Source organism: Chelonia mydas, chromosome 11, assembly GCF_015237465.2.
Source record: "Chelonia mydas isolate rCheMyd1 chromosome 11, rCheMyd1.pri.v2, whole genome shotgun sequence".
Taxonomy (NCBI): domain Eukaryota; kingdom Metazoa; phylum Chordata; order Testudines; family Cheloniidae; genus Chelonia; species Chelonia mydas.
The window spans coordinates 8,300,807-8,327,086 of record NC_051251.2 but is presented as its reverse complement, the minus strand read 5'-3'; the positions used below and the strand labels follow the sequence as shown (position 1 = coordinate 8,327,086).

General features: G+C 38.2%; 1 protein-coding gene and 1 long non-coding RNA gene across 11 annotated transcripts in view; one reads left to right on the top strand and one right to left on the bottom strand.

Annotated features, from left to right (window-relative positions):
- PTPN4 (protein tyrosine phosphatase non-receptor type 4) overlaps window positions 1-26,280 on the bottom strand; it is a 227,403-nt gene that overhangs the window by 19,514 nt on the left and 181,609 nt on the right. For 8 of the 9 annotated variants that reach the window (XM_037912711.2, XM_037912716.2, XM_037912710.2 and 5 more), the window contains 10 exons: window positions 18,418-18,577; window positions 15,641-15,724; window positions 15,500-15,556; window positions 13,390-13,546; window positions 11,674-11,840; window positions 8,361-8,451; window positions 8,199-8,260; window positions 7,119-7,265; window positions 2,962-3,090; window positions 1,559-1,707 (listed from right to left, as the gene is read on the bottom strand). In XM_037912711.2, coding sequence (XP_037768639.1) covers window positions 1,559-1,707; window positions 2,962-3,090; window positions 7,119-7,265; window positions 8,199-8,260; window positions 8,361-8,451; window positions 11,674-11,840; window positions 13,390-13,546; window positions 15,500-15,556; window positions 15,641-15,724; window positions 18,418-18,577 — 1,203 coding nt within the window. Of the gene's footprint in view, window positions 1-1,558; window positions 1,708-2,961; window positions 3,091-3,967; window positions 4,139-7,118; window positions 7,266-8,198; window positions 8,261-8,360; window positions 8,452-11,673; window positions 11,841-13,389; window positions 13,547-15,499; window positions 15,557-15,640; window positions 15,725-18,417; window positions 18,578-26,280 lie in introns of those variants that run through there. The other variant, XM_037912719.2, reaches the window with a different exon arrangement.
- LOC119567376 lies at window positions 3,084-11,680 on the top strand. Of its 2 annotated transcripts, none has more exons than XR_005227392.2 (4): window positions 3,084-4,148; window positions 4,425-4,698; window positions 6,493-6,807; window positions 11,270-11,680. It is a non-coding gene; the product is annotated as an uncharacterized LOC119567376 (long non-coding RNA). The 2 variants fall into 2 exon arrangements; XR_005227391.2 differs by having other exon boundaries at window positions 10,976-11,680.

The window sequence follows — 26,280 nt, the reverse complement described above, 5'->3', positions numbered from 1 at the left end:
TCTGGCTGGTGAGTCTTGGCCACATGCTCAGGGTTCAGCTGATCGCCATATTTGGGGTCGGGAAGGAATCTGATTGGCAGATTGGCAAGATTGGCAGAGGCCCTGGGGTTTTTTTTGCCTTCCCCTGCAGCATGGGGCATGGGTCACTTGCTGGAGGATTCTCTTGAAGTCTTTAAACCATGATTTGAGGACTTCAATAGCTCAGACATAGGTGAGAGGTTTATTGCAGGAGTGGGTGGGTGAGATTCTGTGGCCTGCGTTGTGCAGGAGGTCAGACTAGATGATCATAATGGTCCCTTCTGACCTTAAAGTCTATGAGCTAGAAACATACTTAAAAAAAATAAATAAAATATGTTAAAGTTAAGATTCTGGAGAAAAAGAGGTGTTGGTATTCTGCACTGCCACAATGCCCAAGCTTTGCCTTGGGCAGAAGAAAATGTATTTCCCTCCCATTCCTGTGTGAAACACCCAAACAAAACCAGGAGAAATTGACAATACACAAGAGGCTATCAAATGCACAAAGTAAATATACTGGAAAAAACAACAACAATTTTTGCTCTAATCTCTTCCAGTTATAATAATCTTAGCTCTGACTTGTAAAAACAGTAGATAAAAAAATTAAGTTCACGTTGTCCCTTTAGTGTCTGTCTCAGTTTCCCCATCTATAAAATGGGTATACTACTTGACAGGTTAGATCGTAAGGGTTACTGTTTGTACAGCATTTTGAAGATGAAAGGGCCAAAGCCTATTCACATATGCATGCCTGCAACTCTCAAAGAAGTCAGTGGGTGATGTGCATGTTGATTTGAAGACAAAAATTGGCATTAAGTATTATTCCGGTCTTGTACTTACATTAAGTGCTGTGGAGATTCTGTGTTAAATGGATTCTAAATGTGAAGGATGAAATGTTAACTGTCACTAAAAACTATTGAATAAGAGCAGCACATTAAGGTGTATTTCAGATTTACATAGAATATTAAAGAAAACATGAATACAGTTGTTTCCATTCATGCCAAAGTACTCAAATGTTAAGAAATATTTGAATCTGATAAAAATGGACACACAAATATTCAGTACTGGAGAGAAGACAGACTTCAGTGAAAAAGTGATTTATGTCACTACCGTATATGCTAGAGAGAGAGATATCTTGCCCTTATGGATATAAGATTTATCTAGTTCTTTTTGAATTTTGCAGTTCACAGGCACTGTATGTATAGCAGTTTCCTAAATGGGAAGTGGTTTCTTCTCCCTCTAGGATTATCATGATCATTACTATCCACAGGCATTTTACCTATATGTAACATGACAGTGCATTTGATTCTGAAAACTGCTCACTCAAGTGTGAAGCTAATATCAAAAGGTATGTAGAATTATGGGTAACTGTTCAATTCAAATTTTAAATCCCCTTGTCTCTTTCCTCTAACAGGAACGCAATGAAATTTATAACTGAATTTAATCAGAAATGGTGAACAATAAAAGACTAAATAAAATAGAGAAGAAAGCGCTCAAGAAGAGGCATTCAGTTAGACTATTTAGGAAAGTTAGAAAAAACAAATACCTGCAATGAACAACAACAGGTTCTTCTCTGCCAGCCCTCTTTTTTCGTACAAGACACACAAAATCCAGGAAGTCACTGGAATCATCAGGAACCCCATGATCAGGCCATGCTACATACTGGATCTGGGTGAGCTGACGGGTTTCATTTTTCTTATCAGGAATACAAAATTTGTTCAAATGTAATTCAGACTTCATCATAAAAAACAGTGATAATCAACTACACTCCGATAATTACCTCTGATTTGGGCATCTCAAAGCACTTTATGAATATTAATTATTGGCCAACAAATATTTTAGAATCCTATTTTTCCTTATAAACAATAATAAAAGGCATTAAAATGAAAAGATTTGCATTCTTTGCATTTTAAAAGATTTTTTTCTAGCTATGCTTTTTCTGCCTCACATATCATTAGCAATACATAAGACCATAAAAGTGGCCATACTGGGTCAGACCAAAGGTCCATCTAGCCCAGTATCCTGTCTTTCGACAGTGGCCAATGCCAGGTGCCCCAGAGGGAATGATGAGAACAGGTAATCACCAAGTGATCCATCCCCTATCGCCTATTTCCAGCAAACAGAGGCTAGGGACACCATCTCTGCCTATCCTGGCTAATAGCCATTGATGGACCTATCCTCCATGAATTTATCTAGTTCTACCTCCAAATCCTTTTTTCTCTAGTTAATACATGAAGGATACTTACCTGTAACCAGAGTTCTTTGAGATGGAGCCTGCATATTCCCATAGTTTAGAATTGACCCCATAAATTTTGCCACCATATATCAGAAACCCAGGCTTCCATTTAAAAATATGAAGCTTAAAGACATTGTTTTTGGAATACTATCCTCCCCAATGTTGTTTGTTACCCTATTAAGAAATGTTTACTGAAAACTGTCTTCAGAGACATAAAATGTGTTTCTAGGCAGCACCAATGAAAAATTTCTAATGTCTATCCTAATCTAATGTCTAATGATGTTTTGAAAAGATCGAGGGAATATATTAGAATAAATCTCTAATACTTTCTTATTTAATTATTGTCATGGCTTAGCTTTAGGATTATCTTGGACCTAATTAGATAATTAACACTCATCCCAAATGACTGACGTATTGCACTGTACCCATAATGGGAACAAGATTAAATCTCTGTTCAATTCCCTGAAAAGGTACCACTAAAACTTTTTTGTGAACAAAAGGTATGTACTCATAACAAAGAAAATAATTCACACAAAATAAAATCTTTCAAATTGAGACTCATTTTCTATGGGATTTTAAAATGATCAATTAACTGGATATATTCAATAGTCTACATGTGGACGTGCTATAAAACTGGAAAGAATGTCTGCAGTTAGGTAATTCTACTTTGAGGATTCCAAAGAATTTGACGAATGACTGCATTATAGTTTTACCTCAAGGTTAGTCAGTGTCATCTCTCTGAAGACATAAGCAGGATTTCCTTCCTCTGAATGGCAGGTAATCTGAAAATTTCCATATGATGAGCTTCCTGTAGGCTCTGGCCAGTACTGATGGCACTTAACCTAAGGTTTTCAAAGATGACAGTCTTTAGAGTCATAGAACGTTATTCTTCCTCCTTTCTAGATTCAGCAAAGTTCCCTTCTGAGCATTTTGTAATTACTGCTGACTTACTTACCGAACATACTGTAGGGGTTTATAATTGAAAATGAGCTATTAACTGCATAACTGGGAAAAAAAATTCAAACTAGTGTAACTGATATTAGTCCTGAGCAAATTAATACAATTAATCATTTTTAACTGTTTTTTTGCTCATATGACATAATCAAAGGATCAAATTTTGATCTGCAAATGCATGTAACTCCATGAAAGTTCTATATGAATACCTGAGGGCAAAATATGGTTTAACATTGCAGGATGTGCAGTTGCCATTAACCTTGAAGGTACCAAACTTTTCCTCTGATCTAGCTGTGTGATTATTACATAACTACACTGCCTGCAGGATCTTAACTACTTGATTTTCATACATAAAGTAAGGTAAAATCACATAGAAGTCCTGCTTCTCTTCTCAACTTCCTTTCCTTCACAGGCCCCAACTCTTGAGTTTAGTGTAATTGAATAGCGATGACTTTAACTTTTGATATTACTTCTTTTTAAATATCCACTAAATATTCCCTTTTGACACCACAGTGATAGGTCCCTCCTTAGAGCCACTCCTAACTTCTAAAATCCTAAAATAATCCTTCCTTAAGGCAGATTTACATGAAAAAGAAAACATGTTGTTATAACGTGAATAGGAGGAGGTGGCCAGTAAGCAATGACTAAGATTGCTTCATGGTGGGACAAAAATAAGGTGCATTAGGTGTTGGGTTTACCCAAATCTTTACGGTTAAATGAGAACTTTAAAGAAGACCAACTTTATGACAAACTGCTTAAATGCCCAAATATAAAAAGAGGTCATTTCAGTTCATGCATATTTTTTATCTTTCTAACCCACCTGGCAGGGTCTGTAAGAGCAGCCATATCTGCAGACTTCCTGCTCCCCTGAGACACTCTGGCATGCAGTGTGATAGTGACCTCAGTAGCCCCATCATCAGCATTAGAGCAGGGAGTCTGCCGATGGGTAAGACAAATAAAGTCCTTTTATTTCAATATTTAGCAGCTCTCAAAGAATTCTATAAATATCAATATTAAAAAACCTCAGAGAACTGCTATTGTGTGTCTGTTCTTAGATCTGCAAAGAAAATTAAGTAAATTAAAAGGGCACTTGAACTGAAATTTGCTCTAATTGTGTTCATTTGGGAGCACACCGCATCATATAGTAAAACTGAGTCACTGAAAAATAGTTTTAAAACGTTTAAAAAAACATACCTAAAATTATTTTTATGGTATTTAACAGGTCTGACAGCACAGAAAATACATGGTTATTTTAACAAGAAGAATGCACACACACAACTGAACTGAAGTCTGAATTAATGTGACTATCCTCAGCACAGACCAGTTTTGCTGGCCAGGATGATAGACATCTACTATAAAACCCACCAAATAAAACTCAGAATTATCATGAAATTTCAGGATATTGCAATCAGCCAATTATGCTTATGTGTTTCAAGTTCTCCAACTGTTACTGAATGATACAAATAATATACCAGCTGTTTTATGAAATACACCAGGTATGTGCTAAAATTTGAATGGTACTTCAGTGGACAGAGGCAACACAATGGGCAAAATTATTAAGGGGACAATATCAACCAGAGTTTCAGGTGTAGCTGACTTTCCTTTGTGAAATTAGGTGATGCCATTATGGCAACATATACATAATTACTTATAATTACTTTCTTATTTATAATTTGTACATATGCAGCTAATAACATGTAACAACATCATTTTGTATTAAAAGAAGCATATATAAAAATGGGAGTAAGCACTAACAGGACTGACTAGTCAAAACCAAATCTTTTTAAATAAAAGACTGCATGTATAGTAGTCAATTTGGTAACACTAATAATCTTTCATTTGATTAAGCAAATACCCAGAGGTAGTACTCCATTGCGTGGAGGTACGGCTTGAAAGTAATAGAATCAAAGAATTATAGAACTGGAAGGGACCTTGAGAGGTCATCTAGTCCAGTCCCCTGCACTCATGGCAGGTCTAAATATTATATAGACCATCCTTGACAGATGTTTGTCTAACCTGTTCTTAAAAATCTCCAATGATGGAGATCCCACAGTCTCCCCAGGCAATTTATTCCAGTGCTTAACCACCTTGACAGCTAGGAAGTTTTTCCTAATGTCCAACCTAAACCTCCCTTGCTGCAATTTAAACGCATTACTTCTTATCCTGTCCTCAGAGATTAAGAAGAACAATTCTTCTTCCTCCTCCTTGTAACAACCTTTTATGTACTTGAAAAACTTATGTCCCCTCTCAGTCTTCTCTTTTCCTGACTGAACAAACCCAATTTTTTTCAATCTTCCCTCATAGGTCATTTTTTTCTAGACCTTTAATTGTTTTTATTGATCTTCTCTGGACTTTCTCCAATTTGTCCACATCTTTCCTGAAATGTGGTGCCCAGAACTGGACACAGTACTCCAGTTGAGGCCTAATCAGTGCAGAGTAGAGCGGAAGATTTAATTCTTGTGTCTTGCTTCCAACACCCCTGCTAATACATCCCAGAATGATGTCTGCTTTTTTTGCAACAGTGTTACACTGTTGACTCATACTTAGCTTGCAGTTCACTATGACATCCAGAACTCTTTCCGCAGTCCTCCTTCTGAGACCGTAATTTCCCATTTTGTAAGTGTGCAACTGATTGTTCTTTCCTAAATGGAGGACTTTGCATTTGTCTTTATTGAATTTCATCCTATTTACTTCAGACCATTTCTCCAGTTTGTCCAGATGATTTTGAATTTTATCCTATCCTCCAAAGCACTTGCTACCCTTCACAGCTTGGTATCATCCGCAAATTTTATAATTGTACTCTCTATGCCATTACTTAAACCATTGATGAAGATACTGAATAGAACCGGACCCAGAACTGATCCCTGCAGGACCCCATTCATTATGCCCTTCCAGCTTGATTGTGAACCACTGATAACTCCTCTCTGGGAATGGTTTTCCAACCAGTTATGCACACACCTTATAGTAGCACCATCTAGGTTGCATTTCCCAAGTTTGTTTATGAGAAGGTCATGTGAGACATATCAAAAGCTTTACTAAAGTCAAGATATACCACATCTGCTGCTTCCCCCCCAGCCACAAGGCTTGTTACCCTGTCAAAGAAAGCTATCAGGTTGGTTTCACATGATTTGTTTTTGACAAATCCATTCTGACTGTTACTTATCACCTTATCATCTTCTAGATGTTTGCAAATTGATTGCTTAATTATTTGCTCCATTATCTTTTCGGGTGCAGAAGTTAAGCAGACTGGTCTGTAATTCCTCAGGTTGTCCTTATTTCCCTTTTTATAGATTTGCACTATATTTGGCCTTTTCGAGTCTTCTGGAATCTCTCCCATCTTCCACGACTTTTCAAAGATAAATGGATAATGGTGGATTTAAGGCTGATCTATGGATCTGGATCCAATTCTCCAAAGAGCTCCATAGTATAATTAGCGATTGTTGTGACATCGCAAAGCAAAATTTATGACATAGCAAAGCAAACAATACAACACCGGTCTAGGCCTCCTTACAGGATTAAATCATCCCTGTCCAGAAACTTTAATCTAGAAAAAATGATGACTTTGAGTTGACAGAGCTCAGAAAAAAAGAACACACTCCAAGCAGGTAAACTTTGTTTACTACTTCACTGTAAAAACAGTCAGATTAAGTCTTTAAAAATTCATTTATGAAATATGAGAATCAAGACTTATACATGTTTCAATACTACACTATATGTTAAGACTAGTTGCATAATCTTGAAATAAAGGGTTTAAAACTGAAACACAGGAGACCCTTAACTGTAGCAATGCCTGTGAGCACTGCCATAAAAAAGAAATTCAAGATAGCCCTGTTCTACCCTAGCTGTTTATGGCAGATTCAGAAAGGGATTTTAAAAATAATATGTGATTAGATTTCAAGTTAGAACTTTGACTTACTCTGCCCCTTTCAACTTGAGTGGTCAACATTACAACCATAGATGAACCTTGTTCCCATGTCATCTGCCAAAAATCAGGACAAGTGTTTGGTAATGGACCCTGACAAGCAATGTACTGGTTTATTATGCTGGAAGAAGAGATTTCCATCTAAAAGAAAACAAATTAATAATTATTTTAGTTAAACAACATTACTCTCTTGGCAACTTTAATTTATGCACCACAAATTTAGACTTTGCTAGATAATTTAAATTAGATTTACAAAAAAATACAAGAAGAATGAATCAATAATATCAATACTATTCAACTGTTTACCGCTAGACCACAGATAAAAGAGCACACAAAACAAGAGAGACCTGTCAAGACTGAGAAGAAAATCACCTTATTTAAAACCGTTAAGAAACCCAAATATTTTTCATTTAATTAACTGACAGACTTTAGTTTCCAAATACCTGAGCTGTCAAGACCACAGGTCACAATGAAGGCATATGAAAAAACGTGACAGTTCAGTGTCAAAATAATTTGGGTAGACTTATGCACATTACATCTACTGTTTACAATATTTGATCATTTAAATACTAATCCTGGAATCAAATATCTTTCCTTTGTATTCCTGAAGTGAAAAGTTAGCTGTACTTTGTTATTACTGGCTAGAAGACACAGACCTACCAGGCTGAATTCTGCTAATATTAGTCTTGAACACTGCTAGAACAATGTGCATTGGGTTACTTTGTGCTAGTTTTAACTCTAGATGGCTACTTTCTTCCAACAATGACCCCATCTGAAATAAAATTCAGGCTCTTGTTGCTGCACATAAAATCTCTCAGTTCGACTGAGAGTTAGTAGGAAATTATCAACCACTGTCTTTTAGATAAACAAACCTACTAACATTTAAGCCAACTGATGAAAATACTCTCATCTACTCCAGTCCATGTTAGATTTGAGAAACATCTTCAAAAAGAGTGAATTATCTTATTTTTACATTTTCTGCTGAAAAGCTGCAGTGGCAATTTATAAATCAACTGTTCTTCAGAATGCTGCCACAATGTACTTACAGTATGAATGACACAGAATTCAACTCACATTTATATAATTTGCATTGATGTAGTCATCATTACTCTTCAAAATGACCCGTGTAGCATCATCTGAAAAAATATTTCAAGAACGTGTCTTATTTCTCTACCAAGTACAATTAAATACAGTATTTTAACTTAAAAACATACATACACATACACACACACTTACAAGGCGAAATGTCTCTGTATCTATTTTTGGAAATGTTTTGAGGTAATTTGGCACAAGACATTGTCATTCCAGGCTTCTTCCTATACAGTTGCTAAAAGAGAATAAAGCTGGTCAGATAGTAACAGGCACAACATAGGACTCGTTAGCTTTACATTTACTATAGACCTTTTAAAAGCATATAAAACAAACATGAAAACATTTTCTATTCACAAGCACAATTCAACATTCATTTTGTTTTTTTACAAGATCATTCGAGCAGCTGGACTATGTGCTCACTAAATTCGCTCAAAAGGCACAGGCTGGGAAACTGATTCGTAAGCTATTGTAGCAGACATGCATCTGGACAATGGCCAGTACTACTGGGTACTGTGGGAATAGCAGAGACAGTCCACAGTATCTTAACACAGTGTTTTGGGCTAGCAGATACGTACTGTGAGTAGACCTTACTGGCTGTGCTACTGCTACACCCCGAGTCTGCCACCATCATCCTCCTACACAGTGCTTCAATGAATCTTAGTCTCCCAGTAAACGGGGTGTGTGTGTGTGCAAACATTCCCTCTGCAGGAGTTCTGCTGCATTCTGGTACGTAGGCAGTTATGTGGAGAGGCCAGGAGTTGCTGCCCCTAACTGAACCAGCACACTTCTCAGTTCAAAGAAATATAGCGAAGAGTCCCACACTGCATGGGATATTACACAGATAACAACATATACCTCCTGAAGACTCAGGGTAAAATGAAAAACACGTTAATACAAATTCCATTTGGATTATTAAGAACAAGTGTATATCTCATCCTAAGTTTGGATGGCACATTAAAGGGAGAATAAACAGTCCCTGCCCTGATGATTTTACAATTTAAGCTAGGCAATGTGACATAACTGCTTGTATTCATGAAGTATGCATAATGCTACTTCTATTCTTTTTTCTTAATTTTTCTTTTTATGTATTTATGTTTATTAATTTCTATTTTATTTAGTTTGCATCAAAGTACAAATCATTGTAAGAGAAACTTTGGAAGATATATGTTCTGTATTTCTCTTTAGCTAATGTATTTCAATCAAAACATAAACATGGAAACAGGATTTTTCTTTTAACAGTTCATTTTGGCTCCTGCTTTTTAATCCTTACTTGGCCATATTCCTCATTTCCAATGTCATATCTCGGATATAACTAAAACAAAAATGGATTGCAAGGCCATCTATTTTTATGACTGCTTACACTATAATGATCATTACTTTAAAATATTAAGGAGTTTTTTCCTCCACATCACTTTAATGCTTCACATATACAGACGCTTCCCGGGTTACGCAAGATCCGACTTACACAAATCCGCACTTATGGAAAAAGCTCCATAAGCAAGAAATAGGAGTTTTGTGGGGGGGTTTTGCGTAATGGTTGGGTATACGTTTCTGACTTATGCAAAACTCGAGTTACGCAAGGCCTTCCGGAACGGAATGATTATGTAAGTCGGGGAGCATCTGTAGTCTATTTACTCCTGTAGAGTTATTTTTGAACAATAGTTTATTTATACCTAATACTCTGCTAACACTCAATTCCATGAACCACATTCATCCATCCATTAGTATAATTAAATATAATTTATTATTTCACTGTACCATGCCCTCATTCACTGTTGAGGTTAGGCAGGTACAATTCCTCCAAAGTCAATGGAGTGACACTCATTTACTCCAGCGGTAAGTTTAGCCTCAGTAGAACAAGAGTAGAAGTTCTAATCATGCCTCAATTTATGACTTAAGGAGAAGAAAAAGAGCTGAAAAGTGAGCTTGGATATTATCGCAATGGCATCAAAAGCTATTTTATTTAAGTTCCTGCATGAAATTAAAAGAAAAGATCAAATCATTACTGTACATCATGCAAAACATAAATATGATCTGAAATGGAAAATTATTTCCTCAAAGCATTAGTTTTAATAGTTCTACATAAAATGAGTGACCCAAGTCAACCAATTTTCCGCAATCTTTGTTTTAATTCAATAAGCTTAAAAAGGCATTGCTTTAGTCTTAATTTTCAGTTTAAAGGAACGCAAGATTGGTAAACCAAAAATGTGATTTTCCTTTTTAGAACTGTTTGCCAAATGCATGCATTTTTTGTATCATTTAGTACAAAATGAATGCTTTTTTAAAAAAAAAAACAAGTAATCTATATGATAGCCAAATGAGCAACCCCATGAAAACTAATCACTATATAAACATATGACGGAGGAAAGAGTTTGGCAAGGAAACAGATTTCAAGCTTCCAGGGAATTACTATATATACCAAGTAGTAAAAAAATGTCAACAGCTATGAAAATTGCTCTATATAATTTATTGAGCATAAACCTGTCCTAAAGAGATTCCAATCCAATTTGAACACAGTCCATAAATCAAACCCACATACTTTAGGGTCTAATCCTGTTTTCATTAAAAGAAGTGGGAATTTTGCCATAGAATTAAGAGAGAACAGGATCAGGTCTATAAAATATATACCATATTGACATTAAAAGGGGTATCTCCATTTGTCTAGTTCCTTTAGTAATGTAATATATTATCTTGTCCTCTAGCCACATGACCTAATTTCAGGAACTAAGCTAGAGTGAGCTGTGTCTGTATTTTGATAGGATACCACCAAAGAACACCTAGGGGTTGAAGAAGTGGTTGTGTTGATTCAGAAGATGGTATTCTTCTCTGTCAGTCAGCAATGAGCCAATGTACAAGCATGGTATTAAGGGGAACTGCACTACTCTCTTCAAAATAAATAATGAAAATCAACTACGTATAAAAAAATTCTATTGCATTTTCCTAAAATTTGGGTTGTACTTCCCAGTACTCTGTCCTAATACTTAAATTTCATCTAAAATCTTCCCTGCAGTTTAAATCATTTATGATATTCTTCACTTCTTCTTTTAATTTAGGTTTTCATCCAGATGTGGGTAAAATGAACACTGGGACTTGGGTAAAGCTTCCTACACCCTTTAGGTATTCTTGGATATGAAAGATGTTATATATAAGCATAAGATCATTATAATTACAAAAACTTGGGAGTTCCAGTTATAAACAGCTTTACAGTGTATTAAAAACATTTAGATTGTACTCGATAGGTAACGTTTATTCTATGGTGACTATTTTGCACCTGTAGCGTTTCAACACAGAAGTTTTTTGATGTTTGGCTGTTCTTTCTTTACGACCGATGAGTCAATTGCCTTGCTGACAGATTCTAAGCTCAATCTAGTATCATTCAAATTTGTTCTGTTGAAGCTACTTATTACCCAGAAAGAGACTGGTATGTGCATACAATTATAGCTTGTACACTACTTACATCAAACTGAGCCAGAATAGTTCCAGTGATAAGCCCCTCTGCTAGTTGAATCATAGATTCCCGCAGAGCATCATCATCCTGATGGACACCATCCAGGGGGGATTTCTCAGGGATGTACTGGAAGTCAGGCTCACTCTCCAGCTTCTCTTCCACCACATCATAGACAGCTACAATAAATAAAGGTAGGAAGGTTGAGAGAGGTGCTAATCTAGCATGTTCTTTGGCTGTAACAGTGAATGCTCATCTTTTAAATAAAAAAAATGGCAATTCAGTATTGCTTCTACAGGAAAATCTGTGGTAGAATACCATTAAGAGTCGGACTTTAATCCATATCAACAACAAATTCAGTATTGAAACCATTATGCTCCATCCTAAAGCTACATTGTTATTTAGTTTATTGTTGAGTAAGAAAAGGATTTTCACATAATCAATACTGCTAAAACCCTGCTCCTTAATCCTAGTCATATCTTGCCTTGTTTACTGTAACTTTCTCCTCTTTGGCCTCCCCAATTCCCACATCACATCCCTCAAGTCACTCTAGTGCCTATGTTTATCTTTTTTGTTTTGCGTTTCACTTTGCAGGGAATTAATTAGGCTACAACTGGCAGACCACTGGCTAGAATGACACTCGTAGGCCCCACTATAATTCTGTGAACATACTGTGTAAAAGTACTGCCTGTAAACAAATATGTATTCAAATATACACAGTAAAGTATATACTACAACTAGCACACAAGTATATGCTCTTTTGAAAAGTTTGCCCATAAAGCAGAACACTGTAAAAATGTGAATGAGGAAATTATGGCTACTTTTAAATTCTGCATTTTAAGGCTTTTTATTCAAGCCACAACTATAATCAACACACAAAGGGGTATTAACTTGGTAAATCTGTAAACCAATTTAGCAGAATTTATTTTATATGACTATGACAGAGGAAGAAAATATACAAAAACAAAGAAATGGCTTAAATACATAGAATGGGAAGTAACACAATTAAATAAAAGAAGCCAGAATCATTTGTCAGTTGGTTGAGGTGCTCTAGTGGAGTGATTTCAACTATTCCAATTATTTCTCAGTATACAGTATATTTTTCTGCTACATGGCTCTTTATTGTGATTGGGTAGTGGAGCAGAATTAAACACCCAGCAGCTGACTGTTGACAACATTCCAACAATATATATGCCATGAACATACTGTATAAGCTTGGTTTTTTTAAGCATTTTCTTTTATTAAGCTGCCTCCAGTAAAAATGTTGCCAATAATTCTCAATTGCTTTGAAGATATATTTTAAGTCCTTGAATACTATCAGATCTATGAGACAAAGACATGCAAAATTGCTATTTTGGGATGGACTATCCTCTACACTGAAATCAATTTGTGCAATCATCTGGCCAATTTGTACCTAATGTGATTTAGGAATAAAATGTATGTGGAGCCTTCTTGCTAAGAATACCCAATTATTTTTCATATCCCGATTTTGGGGATTTAAAATTTGTTTTGAACACTTACAATTACAGGTATGAATGCTTGCAGTACAAGGTATTTCTCTGTATTTGTATCCGATTGAAATGCTGCCTTCTTGTTGTAATCTTATGTACTTTTTCTAAGGGGGAGCACCTTTCTGTAAAGAGTATTAGCATCCTTAACCCAGGACATAATGTGAAGGCTAGGGAGAAGGAGAGCGAAGATTTGTTGTGTTACATATAAATCACTCACCATTGGGTCGTACTAGGAGCACAAGTTCCCCTGAGTGCCTCTCACAGCTCTCTTTAATAAACATGACAACTTGATCATGGGTATGTTCCGCTATATCCCTGCCATTTATCAATACAACCTGGTCCCCTTCATTCAAACGAGGGACACAGAGGTCAGCCTGCAACATGAAACAAATTTAGTTTTACAAACACAGAGCACTCTAAAAACAAAGCTTCTGTATTTTGTTACTTTAAAATAGGAACATAAGAAACAGCATAACTGTGTTCAGGAATGTGGATTCTGCCAGACTCATTTATATGGTTGCCACATTGGATCAAATGATATATAAAGCATTACATAACACAGCAGACAGTGCCATTCATATGAATACTTCAATTCACAACCAGGAGGAGTCTGTCGTTCCAACATGCCTTTCTGCTGCTGTTACTCCCTGCTCCTTGTATGTATGCTGAAGTTGAATGCTTGGATAAGCTCTCCAGTGTTTGAATTATATTCTGCATTAACACTGGGGATGCAGGACAAGCTCAGAAATCTCAGAAAGGAGGGCAGCAGCATGGCAAAACCTTGACCAATTCAATTTCAAAATCTAAGAGCAGTAAGCTTCTAATATCACATTCAAGGCAACAAAAAGAAGATTGGGGGTGGGAGGCGCAAAGGAAATGCACCAAAGTAATCCGGGCAAAAAGGTAATCCAGCAAGTGAAAATACTATCTATGTTACAATTTAACTATAATTGCAGAGAGGAAAGGGCAGTGCATTCCCCATTTATCACCACCACAGCATTGCTAGATGTTTAATCCATTCATACAAAATTAACTGCAATAGAAACAAACCAATTTGTGATATAGAAAATAAATTAGGAAAAAAATAATTAACTGGGATAAGAACAATCTAATATAAGGATGTCAACATATAAATTTTAATGATTTTATTTAGATCAAAGCTACTTTGTTTTTTTAATGTAAGCAAATGTGTGTCTTATTCTATTAATTTCTGACAGGTGCACAACACAGAACTGGCATCACAAAGGCTGAATACCAGGTCATTATTTCTGGCAATCAGCTGCCACAATATTGTGCCTAGTTTGAAGACATTAATGGTGCTCACTGAACACCAGAAACACCACCACAGAATCAGACCTGATGAATGATTCATTATGTCTAGTTTAATCTAAATCTTGACATTACTCACATCTGCATGTGTCAGTAAAAACAAAAGGGATTTGCAATTTTTAACAGCATAAAAGTTTGTCTCAACACAATTTATGTGACAAAATCCCATGAATGTTTAAATTAAAAATTTATGCTAAATAACAATGTTTTTAGGGTGAGTGGGGCATTATATATCAAGAGTCAAGAAACAGCTATTATAACTTATTGTAATCACTTGCAGTGATGAAACTTTGTCGTATTGAGAAAACATTTATTTTTATTATTAAAGCATGCATCACACTAAACTATGAACTTTAACTTTCCTTAAATGAAATTAAATAAAATTAAATAAATAAATAAGACAACTCACTTACAGATAGCAATGTAAGCAGTTTACTTTTATTTAATATTGGAATTTGTAGAAGAGCATGTAAGTGATATTGGGGAGACTATATTCTGTCTGTAGTTTATTTTCATTCCACTGTCCTCCTTTAATTAGCAAAAAAGTATTTTTAACATGTTTTAAATGTACTTAATTCCAACATTTAATTGACCATTACTTTCATTTATGATGTGAGGCAGTTAAAGAACAAGCTGCCAACAAGGTATGGGGACTACTACCTTAAAGGTAATATGTTAGAGCAATTTTATTCCTAGCAAGGTGTGGCCAGAACGTTTTTCCTCAAGGAAAAAAGAAAACACAAAGGAAAAGACTTACAATATTTATGATAACACATATAATTAGAGAAACAAGGTGGGTGAGGTAATATCTTTTATTGGACCAATTTTTGTTGGTGAAAGAGAGAACAGCTTCTCTCTCTCATCAACAGAAGTTGGTCCAATAAAAGATATTACCTCACCTATCTTGTCTCTCTAATATCCTGGGACCTACATAGCTAGAACAACACTGCACACATTTAAACAAACACCACCACTTCCAAGTTTTTCTGACAACTTACTGGTGTTCCTGGAGCTACCCTGGACACTATTACAGGCATCTTCTGGTCATATCCTCCCTTAAAAAAAATTCAGCAAGTCACAAATCATGAGTGTCACTGAACAATCTTTAAAAATATGAATAGACATCTAATTTTCATTACCTTTACATTGAAGCCAAATCTTCCATTTTCATCTGGTTTCATTCTGATCAAAACAAGATTGTCATGGGGAACACCACCATTGGGCTAAACAAAAAGGAAGTATATAACATCACATGTAATTTATTTTCAGCAAATGCAGGCTTTAAAGAAAGATTACTCTAATACCACAGCTGTTCCAAATGTCCTCATCAAATGTCCAGTAATTGCTACTGGGCCCTGAGAAAGCAGCAGTAACCATGCAAATTGTTTCTCTCACCCTAGTGTGATATGGGGAATCATGCCCTCAGAGTTGCTGTGCACAGCTAATCTGTAAATGTGTTCTCCTGGAAGCAAGCTGGCAAAATAGGGAACTACCCAAATCATAAATTGACTAATAAAATTACAAGTCATTTAAATATAACAGTTACTGCAGTATCAAGTGGATATGTTACAAATTTCGTGTGACTGCAGTAAAAATGTATTGTTATGTAGCTTGGCCAGGTCACATAACCTGTGTGTCTTAGTTTGCACTGGCTGCAACTTCGGTTTAATAATGGGGGCAAGTTTTGTAGGACCAGGAGCTCCCTGCTGCTCACCTCTCCAGGAAGTACTAATGTGAGATTTACTATCATGCTCCAGGGCTGTGTGGAGAGGAATATGAAGTGCCCTATGCTGACAGAGCTTGGTGACTATAATCCCCCCTCCACCCTCCCATGTCTTTTATTTGATTGAGGCAACATCACAACCCCTCTCCCTCCACCCCACAAACTCTTATCAGGAAATTCCCATCCACTGTTCCCCATACCTCCTCCCACATAGAAATGCAATTATACATATTTCCTATCCCTCATTCAGCTCTTTCAGAACAGCACTGACCCTGGTGGCATGGCACAGCCATCTGTGGAAGCTATAGACCAGAATCTTGTGCCTTTCAACAAGGTGCTATTTCAATGGCTTTGAATTCGCTTGAACTAGCCCTTCAAACTTGTCCAGGGATGTGAGGTGGGTTAATCATTGTTTTGTACAGCACTTAGAGGAGGATGTAAGGTGTTAAACATTTAACAGTGATACTTCAAGTTAAAGGAACCGGTATTCAACTTCTTAAAAACCCACCCGTCTGTTGCCACATTGGATTATTTGAACCCTAAAAAGCTCAACTTGCAAAAGAACTCTGCAGTGTATGGTTGCAGGGGCTGGAAAGGAAGTGTAAGTTCACCTGGAGGATCCAGTTTGATGAACCTGAACCTTCAAAAGAAACCTCCTCTTCACAAACCAGCTACCCTATAACTGACACGACTACATGGCAGGAAGCCCTTGATTCCAGAAGATATTTACGGTGTTGGAGAGAGGAAGGTTGGGGATAAGAAACAGTGTAAGTCAGGCTATCTATGCTTTGTGTAACTGCAAGCCCTGCAAACTTAACTTGTGCTTTGAGAGTGAAACTGAGTTTTTTTCCCCTCTCCCATGACATTCCGATTTAAGGGCTCAGCACACCCAATTAGACCTTCAATATTACACCTATGCAGTCCCAGTACCTTTACTGGGTTTGCACAGGTTTAACTCGTCAGAGCTTAATAATCATTATGTTCACAGAATACAATGCAGCTTATTCTCTCACAACTGCATTTTCTTTGCCAGGCTAATGCGAGTAAAAACAGTTGAAAGGTATTTTTGTCACTTGACTCAACTAAACATGACTGAATGCAGGAAGAGATTTGGTAAGGTGTTATTTTTACAAAGACAAGGCAGATGACGTAATATCTTTTATGGTCCAACTTCTGTTGGTGAGAGAGACAAGCTTTTGAGCTTACACACAGCTCCTCTTCAGGTCAGCTCTAGCCTGAGCCTAAAAGTCTAAGGAGCAATGAAACAGACCCAGAGCCAGAGCCCACATCGGCTGACAAGGGCCAGCCGTGGGTTTTTCATTGTTGTTTAGACATACCCCAATATCCTGGGACCGAGATGGCTACAAGAACACTGCATACAACAGTGGAAGATGATATTTTTACATAGTCATTTTTCAGAGCAGAACTACATTTTAACATGACTTGGGTTAGCATAAATATAGAAACAAATGGCTAGAAGTTTTATTTCATAGTTTAATTTAAATGAAATGTATGCAGTGTTGCCAACTATCACAAATTTATTGTAAGTACACAATATCTGGTGTGACTGCAGTAAAAATGTATTGTTATATAGCCCCAGCTCAAGAATCATGCTTCCATTTATAAAAATGTTTTTAGCCCTCAAGATTGCAGATACAATCTTGAAAATGTGACCTAAATGAACCCCCCAAAATCCAGAAAGAAAATAATAACCCAAATTTATTTTTTTTTAAATCTTAATGTTGGGGAGGGTCTGACTCATGATTTTTGGAAGTGTGATATTGGCAATACTTTTTATGTAGTATTTACACATCTGCCCTTCTTTTAAACCTATGGACAAATTCACTGCCAAAATGGGAGGTTGATTAGAAACATCTGCAAGTACAGGAAACCTAAGTAAGTGTCACAGGGATAAAGGATGTCCCTACAATGTCTTTGTATGCCGTTCCAATAATGTAGGTTAGTGAAACTGACACGGGAACACTGAAAAAATGGAAAGATTAGTGGGGCGGGCCAGTGAGCAGATCTGACTGGTGAGATTATATCTATATATATATATATGACATAATGGCTGCAATGTAATGCATGCATATGAGGCCTACTGAAATGTATCAGTACTGTAGTTATTTCTACAAAAGCAGGACCATCATCCAGAGGAAAAACAAGATGATCAAACTTGACCCATCAGCTTACTGTGGATTTTTCAGGCGATGCGGGAACATCAAACGTTTCATTAATATGGTTATCCAGTTCTTGCTGGGAGTGTGAATAATGAATTTGGTTCCAACTGTTCTTTTTAGATTGTTTGGGTGGTAGTGCAGGAGGCTGCCCATCTATAGGGGTCTCTTGGGATCTAGATACAAAAATAAAATGATGGAGGGAGAAAATTTTATCTGAAAATTCTTAAGACTCCAAGTAAACTGAACAAGTCGCTAAAAGAACTCCAGAGTTTGAGAGTTACAAAAAAATCTGACATTTTTGTTATCTGAATGGTTCAATTTTGTGGATATGATTGTTATGGCATATATGCAAATACATCTGTTGTGTAGAGTATATTTAAAAAAGAATCGTGAACATTCAAAGCTTGATTAAGCCAGAGTATTCTTGTTCAGTGTATTGTTTCTTTTAAACAGTTTACCTACTCTTTTAATCCACTTGATCAATATGTTGGAGATTGCTTTATAAATCTCATACTTACCTAGTAATCTATTTCTAAAATAAATATACATCATTTTATATTTTTTCCCAAGGAGAAAAGCAATTAATTCACATCTTAGACTGCCTGTAAATTAAACCTTAAAAATAAAGCTAAATTTAGTTTTGAACAAATTAGCACAATTAAGAATCGAACAATACGCATTTTTTTGTACTTTTAACAGCAAGATGATTTAAAATCCAAGCCAACATGAAAAAACTTCACACACTTTGTGCATTAGTGTCTTAAAACCACATTTTATTTGCAAGTACTAAACATATGATTGTGGATGCAATTCACAATTTTCCACTGTCTAATTTGCAATTGAGTGCATATTATTCAGCAGCACATTTTTAAATAGTACCTTGCATACAAAATTTAGCCCAAGAGAAAATATGTAGAGTCAATTTTTTTAAATGGCATTTTTACCATGGATTTACCAGATTGATCTTTAACAATACCGCCAAAAATTAGAGTAGGTCCACCAAAAGTTCACATTTCTAGACTAACATGCACACTTGTTAGGTCTGAGACTGTGGTGCTGTAGCTTTAACAGCAGCATACTACTTTATGCTGTGTATTTATCTATTATAGTGGATACTCCCTTGACCACTTTTTATGGCATAAGAATTTAAGTGCACAATTTTCTCATGACAAATGCAGGACTCATCTTTCATTTTAAGGCTTTATACTTATAAATGAAGTGGAAGATTTTCAGAGGCACAAAGGTGCTTAACTCCCTTTGACTTTGAAAATCAGCCCCTAAATGCTAACAATGGTACAGACCTTTCTATCCACCAACTGCGTTAAACCCCGTTTTTATTAAGCACCTACCTACTTATTACTACTCAGATGGAGCACTACAATAAGATTAGCGCCTAATCCTGAAAATACTTATGCACATAAATAACTTAACCCCTGTGAGTATTCCCACTCAATTGGTCTGATCACATATGAGCCTTATTTTGCTAACAGTTAATTATGAGACATTATAACACTTCAACTCAATTTGCTGCAAGATCTAAAGTATCTTGGACAGCCATATGTGAAACTTAATACTGTATAGTTTATTTCATTGTAATTAAAGCAAAACACAGTTCACAAGGCTATGGTCATTTGGTAAAAAGGAAAAATATGGTGGTTGTTATCCCAGTAACATTAAATAAAGAAACACATTATGTATTTTCTGATAAATAATTTAAGCCACAAGAAAAGGTCTTTGCATATGACCATGGAATGAGAAAAGGAATATTTCACTTAGAAAATTATATAGCTTTCCCCCTGAAGTTTTGATGAAATATAATTAAGGCCTTTTTTTTTATTAGGTATTGACTGATTTCCCCCCCAAAATTCCCAGGTTTTTGAATAAGCCAGTTTTGGGGTTTTACCGATTTTTCACACAAATTTTGGCTTTTTCAGGACCCAGGAATTTTTCAAAGGCAAGCAGATGGGCTGTGTTGAAAGGCTGGTGGGGGTGGGGGCGTTGGTACTCACGGGTTGCAGCCTTCCTTTCCTCTTCTGACCCTGGCCCTTCAGCGTGGCCCGGTTCGCTCCCTCTGTGAAGGTGAGATAGCATAACTGCTGCAGGGACAGGGCTGCAGGGAGTAAAAGTCTGCACCCCTTTAAATACTGGCCCATTCACGGACAGAGCCCCCTTCTGACCCTGGTCCTTCAGCATAGGATTGGATGTGGCTGCGCTGGAGGGCTGAGGTCCGGTTGTGTCCATTAGCGGAAGCAGATGGGGGTCTTGGCTGCCTGGACCAGGCTCCTTGACCATCTAGCTCCCTGTGACACAGAGACCGCAAGGCAAAGGGTCCCGTTCTTTTTTGCAAACATGCCCTTAGTCACCAGGGGATAATGTATCTCGGTGATAGCCCATTCAGACAGAAGGGAGTTGTCACCCTGTCCTGTTTAGCCAGTGGTGTAATACCAGGTTCAATGGTCTAGACTCACTCTATCCCAGCCCCGGTACCGAGTCAGGGAGTCTCCAGTATGTCAAATACTGAGAGTTCTCTCGAGTGTGTGAATTCCTGTGGCACTGACTGAACCGGTGCCTACGATTGTCAGTGGGTCAGCATGGAGGCGATCAGGGATCTTGGCCATACTGAGTGCTCAGAGGCTGGATGGTTGCTAATGATGGTGCTGATGCTACTACTAATACTGGCAGTGTCATCTTAGCAGTGGTGCGGCCTCGTCCTTACCTTTTTCTGTCCGTACCATTTAGGGTGACCAGATAGTAAGTGTGAAAAATTGGGACGGGAGTGGGAGGTAATTGGCAGCTATATAAGAAAAAGCCTCAAATATCAGAACTGTCCCTATAAAATCGGGACATCTGGTCACCCTGGTACCATTGCTTTGGTGCCTATGCACATCTGGTCTTTAGGCCCATCAGTGGTACCTGCTGCTTCAGTACCATAGCTCATGGTACCCTTGTGAGCTATGGGTACTGCGTTTGGACTGTCCCAGTACCAAATGCGCCGGTGATCTTTTTTGGCTAGTTCGGGGCTCACTCGGGGGACTCTCAGTTCTTTTCTTTTAAGCCTTATGCAAGGGGGTCTTCAGCTGTTTTCTTTGAACCGTAGACCCTAGATGTCGAGGGCTACTGGGAAGATTCACACTGTCTGGGTGACTCCTGGCACAGATCCGGGGAGGGCTGAAGAGCTGCCTCCATAAGGAGGAGCTTTTGTCTCAGTTCTCTATCCTTCCAAGATCTGGGCTTGAGTTGTTGGCAGAGACCATAGTTTTGAGGAATATGGCTTTCCCCAGGGCAACGGTTACAGAGGGAATGTTTATCCACTACGGGGATGGCCTTCTTGCATGAGAGGAACTTCTTAAAGCCCGGTAAACCAGGCTTACTCTGTGCTGGGGCAACCCCAGACAAAAGGGAAAATAAAGTAGGGTTTTTTTTGGTAGGAAAGAGAAAATAAAGAAAGCTCTACAACTTTAAAAGAAAAAGGATTAACTAACCACTGAAATGCTGAAAGTGAAATAACGATCCGATGAATGGACAGCTAATAGCCCCGTCTCTAGCCAGAGGCAGTTATGAATGAACTGAGAGGGGCTTGCCTGTGCAATGTTGAGGGGCGTAGGGGAAACAGCGCATGTGTGGGCCGAACAGACAGTGCTGTCAAAGTTCTCCGATCTGCACTGCAGGGATGCAAGTGCACCTACAGTGGAGCACTCATAGGGACACTACTTAAAGAACCATTTCTTTCCATCAAACTCTCGTTTCTAGTTAAATCTCTATTCTTTCTTAAATAAACCTTCTTTGTCATTTAAAATAAGATTTCACAAGTGCTGTATGGTTTACAGGAGTAGTGGTTTAAGGTAAAACTAGTAAACTGAGGCACACTGCTCCTTTCGGGGCAGAAGATCTGGGACTTCTCTGAGTAGCCTCTTTCAGGGACTGGGTATCACAGGGGAATGGTGCAAATGGAACAGGGATAGGGTGCACCTGTTAAACTGCAAGGTGAAAACAGGGTTTGCATAGCCCAGAGGCAGTGGCGCCGGAAATGGGGAGGCCGCACCAGCTCACCACAGCTACCCGGCTCTCCCCAACCTGGCTCCAGCTTGGCCTTTGAGGGAAGAGGGGGCAGAGGTGGGCCCTTTGGGGAGGGGCCTCGGGGGACCAGGCCTCAGGGAAAGAGGGGGCGGGGAAGGTTTTGGGAAGGTTCCCACACCCTTGCTCAGAGAAGAGTGGCTGAAAGGCTGGTGGTGTTAGCGAACTCTCTCACACCGGACGCAGGGAGCAACAAGATGACTCATAGTCCTGCGTAAGCCAAGAACTGTAACTGTAGCAGCCAGGGTGAAAGTGAGCCGGTACGGAGTACCAGTAAGAACCCGCACCGGCCCATACCCAGCCCACATTAAAATGCTCCCTGCCCCTTTTGCCTCCCCTGTCGGCACGGACCCTACCAGCAGGGCCGCCGATGGGGTGGGCACAGCAACATAAAGCCACGGCAGCGCTTTAAGGACAGTCCTTTGCTGCAGCAGCGCTTTAAACATCGTTGCCCCTTCCCCCCGTTGGCTGGGTCCGTACCGGCAGGGCCGCCAACAAGGGAGGCAAAAGGGGCGGGGACATTAAAGTGCTGCTGTGGCAAAGGACCCTGTAGCGCTTTAACATCCCTGCCCCTTTTGTGCCCCCCCCCCCCCCCCCCAGCTGCCGCCGGGCCTGGGGCAAAGGGAGCAGCTGTCCTGGGGCTGGCGATTTAAAAGGGCCTGGGGCTCCGGATGCTGCTGCCCTTTAAATCAGCGGGAGCCCCGGGCAGCAAGGACCACGCAGCATGGAAGGGCTGGCTGGAGGATGCTGACCCCCCCAGCCCTGCCCCTTCCACCAGAGGCCCCGCCCCTTCTGGTGGCCAGAGCCCCCCCGCTGGAGCCCAACCCCCACCACCCGGTAAGTGTCCTCAGTTACTTTCACCCCTGGCAGCTGCTGTCCCTAGGGCACAGAGCCCCATCTACTTCTTCTGCCAGACAGAGCCTGTGCGGGGGAAGCAAATGGGGCTGCACTGAATAGCTGAGGTTGGGAGGGGGCACTGCCTTGCAGGGGAACCAACAGTCACAGGGTGCAGTCTTTTGCTGCCCTTCTGACCCCAGCCCTTCAGCATTGTTCACTACCTTTGCACTGGGGGGAGGGGAGAAAGAATGAGAAGGACAGGGAGCTGGGTCCCAGCAGACCAGGCTGCTTAACCACAGCAGGGAGGGGAAGTCTTCCTCACCTGCCACATGGTGAATATCCCTTCATGCCCCATGAGTTCTTGGTTTTTATTGATTTTCTCCCATTTTTAAATATTTTTAAATAAAACCCAATAAATTGCTGGGAAATTAAATAACCTAATAAAAACAAACCAACAAAACAGAAAATGAAAGGCCTTAAATATAATAAACAAGACTATTCTTTAAAAGTATAAACAAAATATTAGAAACCTTAAACCTAAGTCATGTCGACACCCATCTTGGCAGACTTATTAATTATTTCTACATTTAAATGGATCTTATATCTACCAATTTGACAGATATTTATGCGTAACTTCCAAGTTTTATCAAAATTAAAATTGTTGTACTAGCAAGATGGTTGAAAAAACCTGCATACTATTTCTTCAAACTGTAATGACTGTAGAAGCTGAGATTCATAACAGCAGGAAATAAAAACATACTGAATAAGCATATTTCCTAATAGTAATTTCCACAAAGAACTTGATAACTTGTTCTGTCTTTTATCAGAAGGGGCAACATGTGTTTTATTTTTCCCTCTCTGCAAAGTTCCAACAGCAGCAATGGAAACAGTCTTTCACCAGTTTTTGTAGAGAGAGAAAAACTGATTACTAACATTTACTAATTAACTTTTAAGGCAGTTATAAATTATTTAGGCACTGGCCCGTTATTGTACTTAGAGCTTTTTGTCTGAATATTTATTCAGTGAAGAGTCTGGCTGGCATAGTTTACTCATCTTTTTAAAGTGATGGACAAGAAGATATGTTTTCCTGTAAATGTTAACTTCTGAAAGTTAACAATTTTAAGAAGTTTAAAAAAAACAAATAATTCCAAGAACAAAGCAAAAAGGTGATCTTTTTGGCTACCAGTCTGCATATATGAGTTAATGAAAACTGAGAATTTCCTATGGAAGATATAAGCTAACAGCAAACGTTTGAAAAAAGATACTTAAATGAGCACTTTAGTAGCAACAGTGCAAAGAGCTGTAATATATTAACATCATGAATTGTGAGAACGAACAATCAAGCCTGGGGCAAAAACTTCATTGCTTTATATTTGCTCAGTCAGCTCTGAATTTCCTTATGAATGCTTAGACAATGACAGCAAAAGCAGCCTATTTTGCAGTCAAAGCAGCTCTCTGTGTTACCACGTTGAGCAATTTGCATAATAATAAAACAAAACAAAACAAAAAAACCCACACTGACAAACTGCATGCATTTGATATAAATATCCGGTCTGCATTTCAATATACCAACAGAAATAGTTTCATATTTGTAGTATGAATTTATTAAAATACACACTGGTCATGTATTAGTGAACAGTAATAAGTCACCAGGACCAGATGGTATTCACCCAAGAGTTCTCAATTAACTCAAATGTGAAATTGCAGGACTACTAACTGTAGTCTGTAACCTATCGCTTAAATCAGCTGCTGTACCAAATGACTGGAGGATAGTTAATATGACACCAATTTTTAAAAAGGGCTCCAGAGGTGACCCCGGCAATTACAGGCTGGTAAGCCTGACTTCAGTACCGGGCAAACTGGCTGAAATGAAAGCAAAGAACAAAATTGTCAGACACATAGATGAACATAATTTGTTGAGGGAATAGTCAACATGGTTTTTGTAAAGGGAAATCATGCCTCACCAATCTACTAGAATTCTTTGAAGGGGTCAACAAGCATGTTGACAAGGGGGATCCAGTGGATATAGTGTATTTAGATTTTCAGAAAGCCTTTGACAAAGTTGTAGACTCTTAAGCAACGTAAGCAGTCATGGGATAAAAGGGAAGGTACTGTCATGGATTGGTAACTGGTTAAAAGACAGGAAACAAAGGAAAGGAATAAATGGTCAGTTTTCAGAATGAAGAGAGGTAAATAGTGGTGTCCCCCGGGGTCTGTGCTGGGATCAGTTCTATTTAACATATTCATAAATGATCTAGAAAAAGGGGTAAACAGTCAGGTGGCAAAATTTGCAGATGATACAAAACTACTCAAGACAGTCAAGTCCCAGGCAGCCTACGAAGGCCTACAAAAGGATCTCTCAAAACTGGGGTGGGTGACTGGGCAACAAAATGGCAGATGCAATTCAATGTTGATAAATGCAAAGTAATGTACATTGGGAAACAATCCCAATTATACATATAAAATGATGGGGTATAAATTAGCTGTTACCACTCAAGAAAGAGATCTTGGAGTCATTGTGGATAGTTCTCTGAAAACATCAACTCAACGTGCAGTGACAGTCAAAAAAGCAAACTGAAAGTTGGGAATCATTAAGAAAGGGATAGATAATAATACAGCAAATATCATATTGCCTCTATATAAATCCATGGTAAGCCCACATCTTGATTACTTTGTGCAGATGTGGTCGCCCTATCTCAAAACAGATATATTGGAATTGGAAAAAGGAAACAAAAATGATTACGGGTATGGAATGGATGCCATATAAAGAGAGATTAATAAGACTGGGACTTTTCAGCTTGGAAAAGAAACGACTAAGGGGGGAATATGATTGAGATCTATAAAATCATGACTGGTGTGGAGAAAGTAAATACAGAAGTGTTATTTACTAGCTCTCATAACATAAGATCAAATTAAATTAATAGGCAGCATGTTTAAAAAAAACAAAAGGAAGTATTTTTTCACA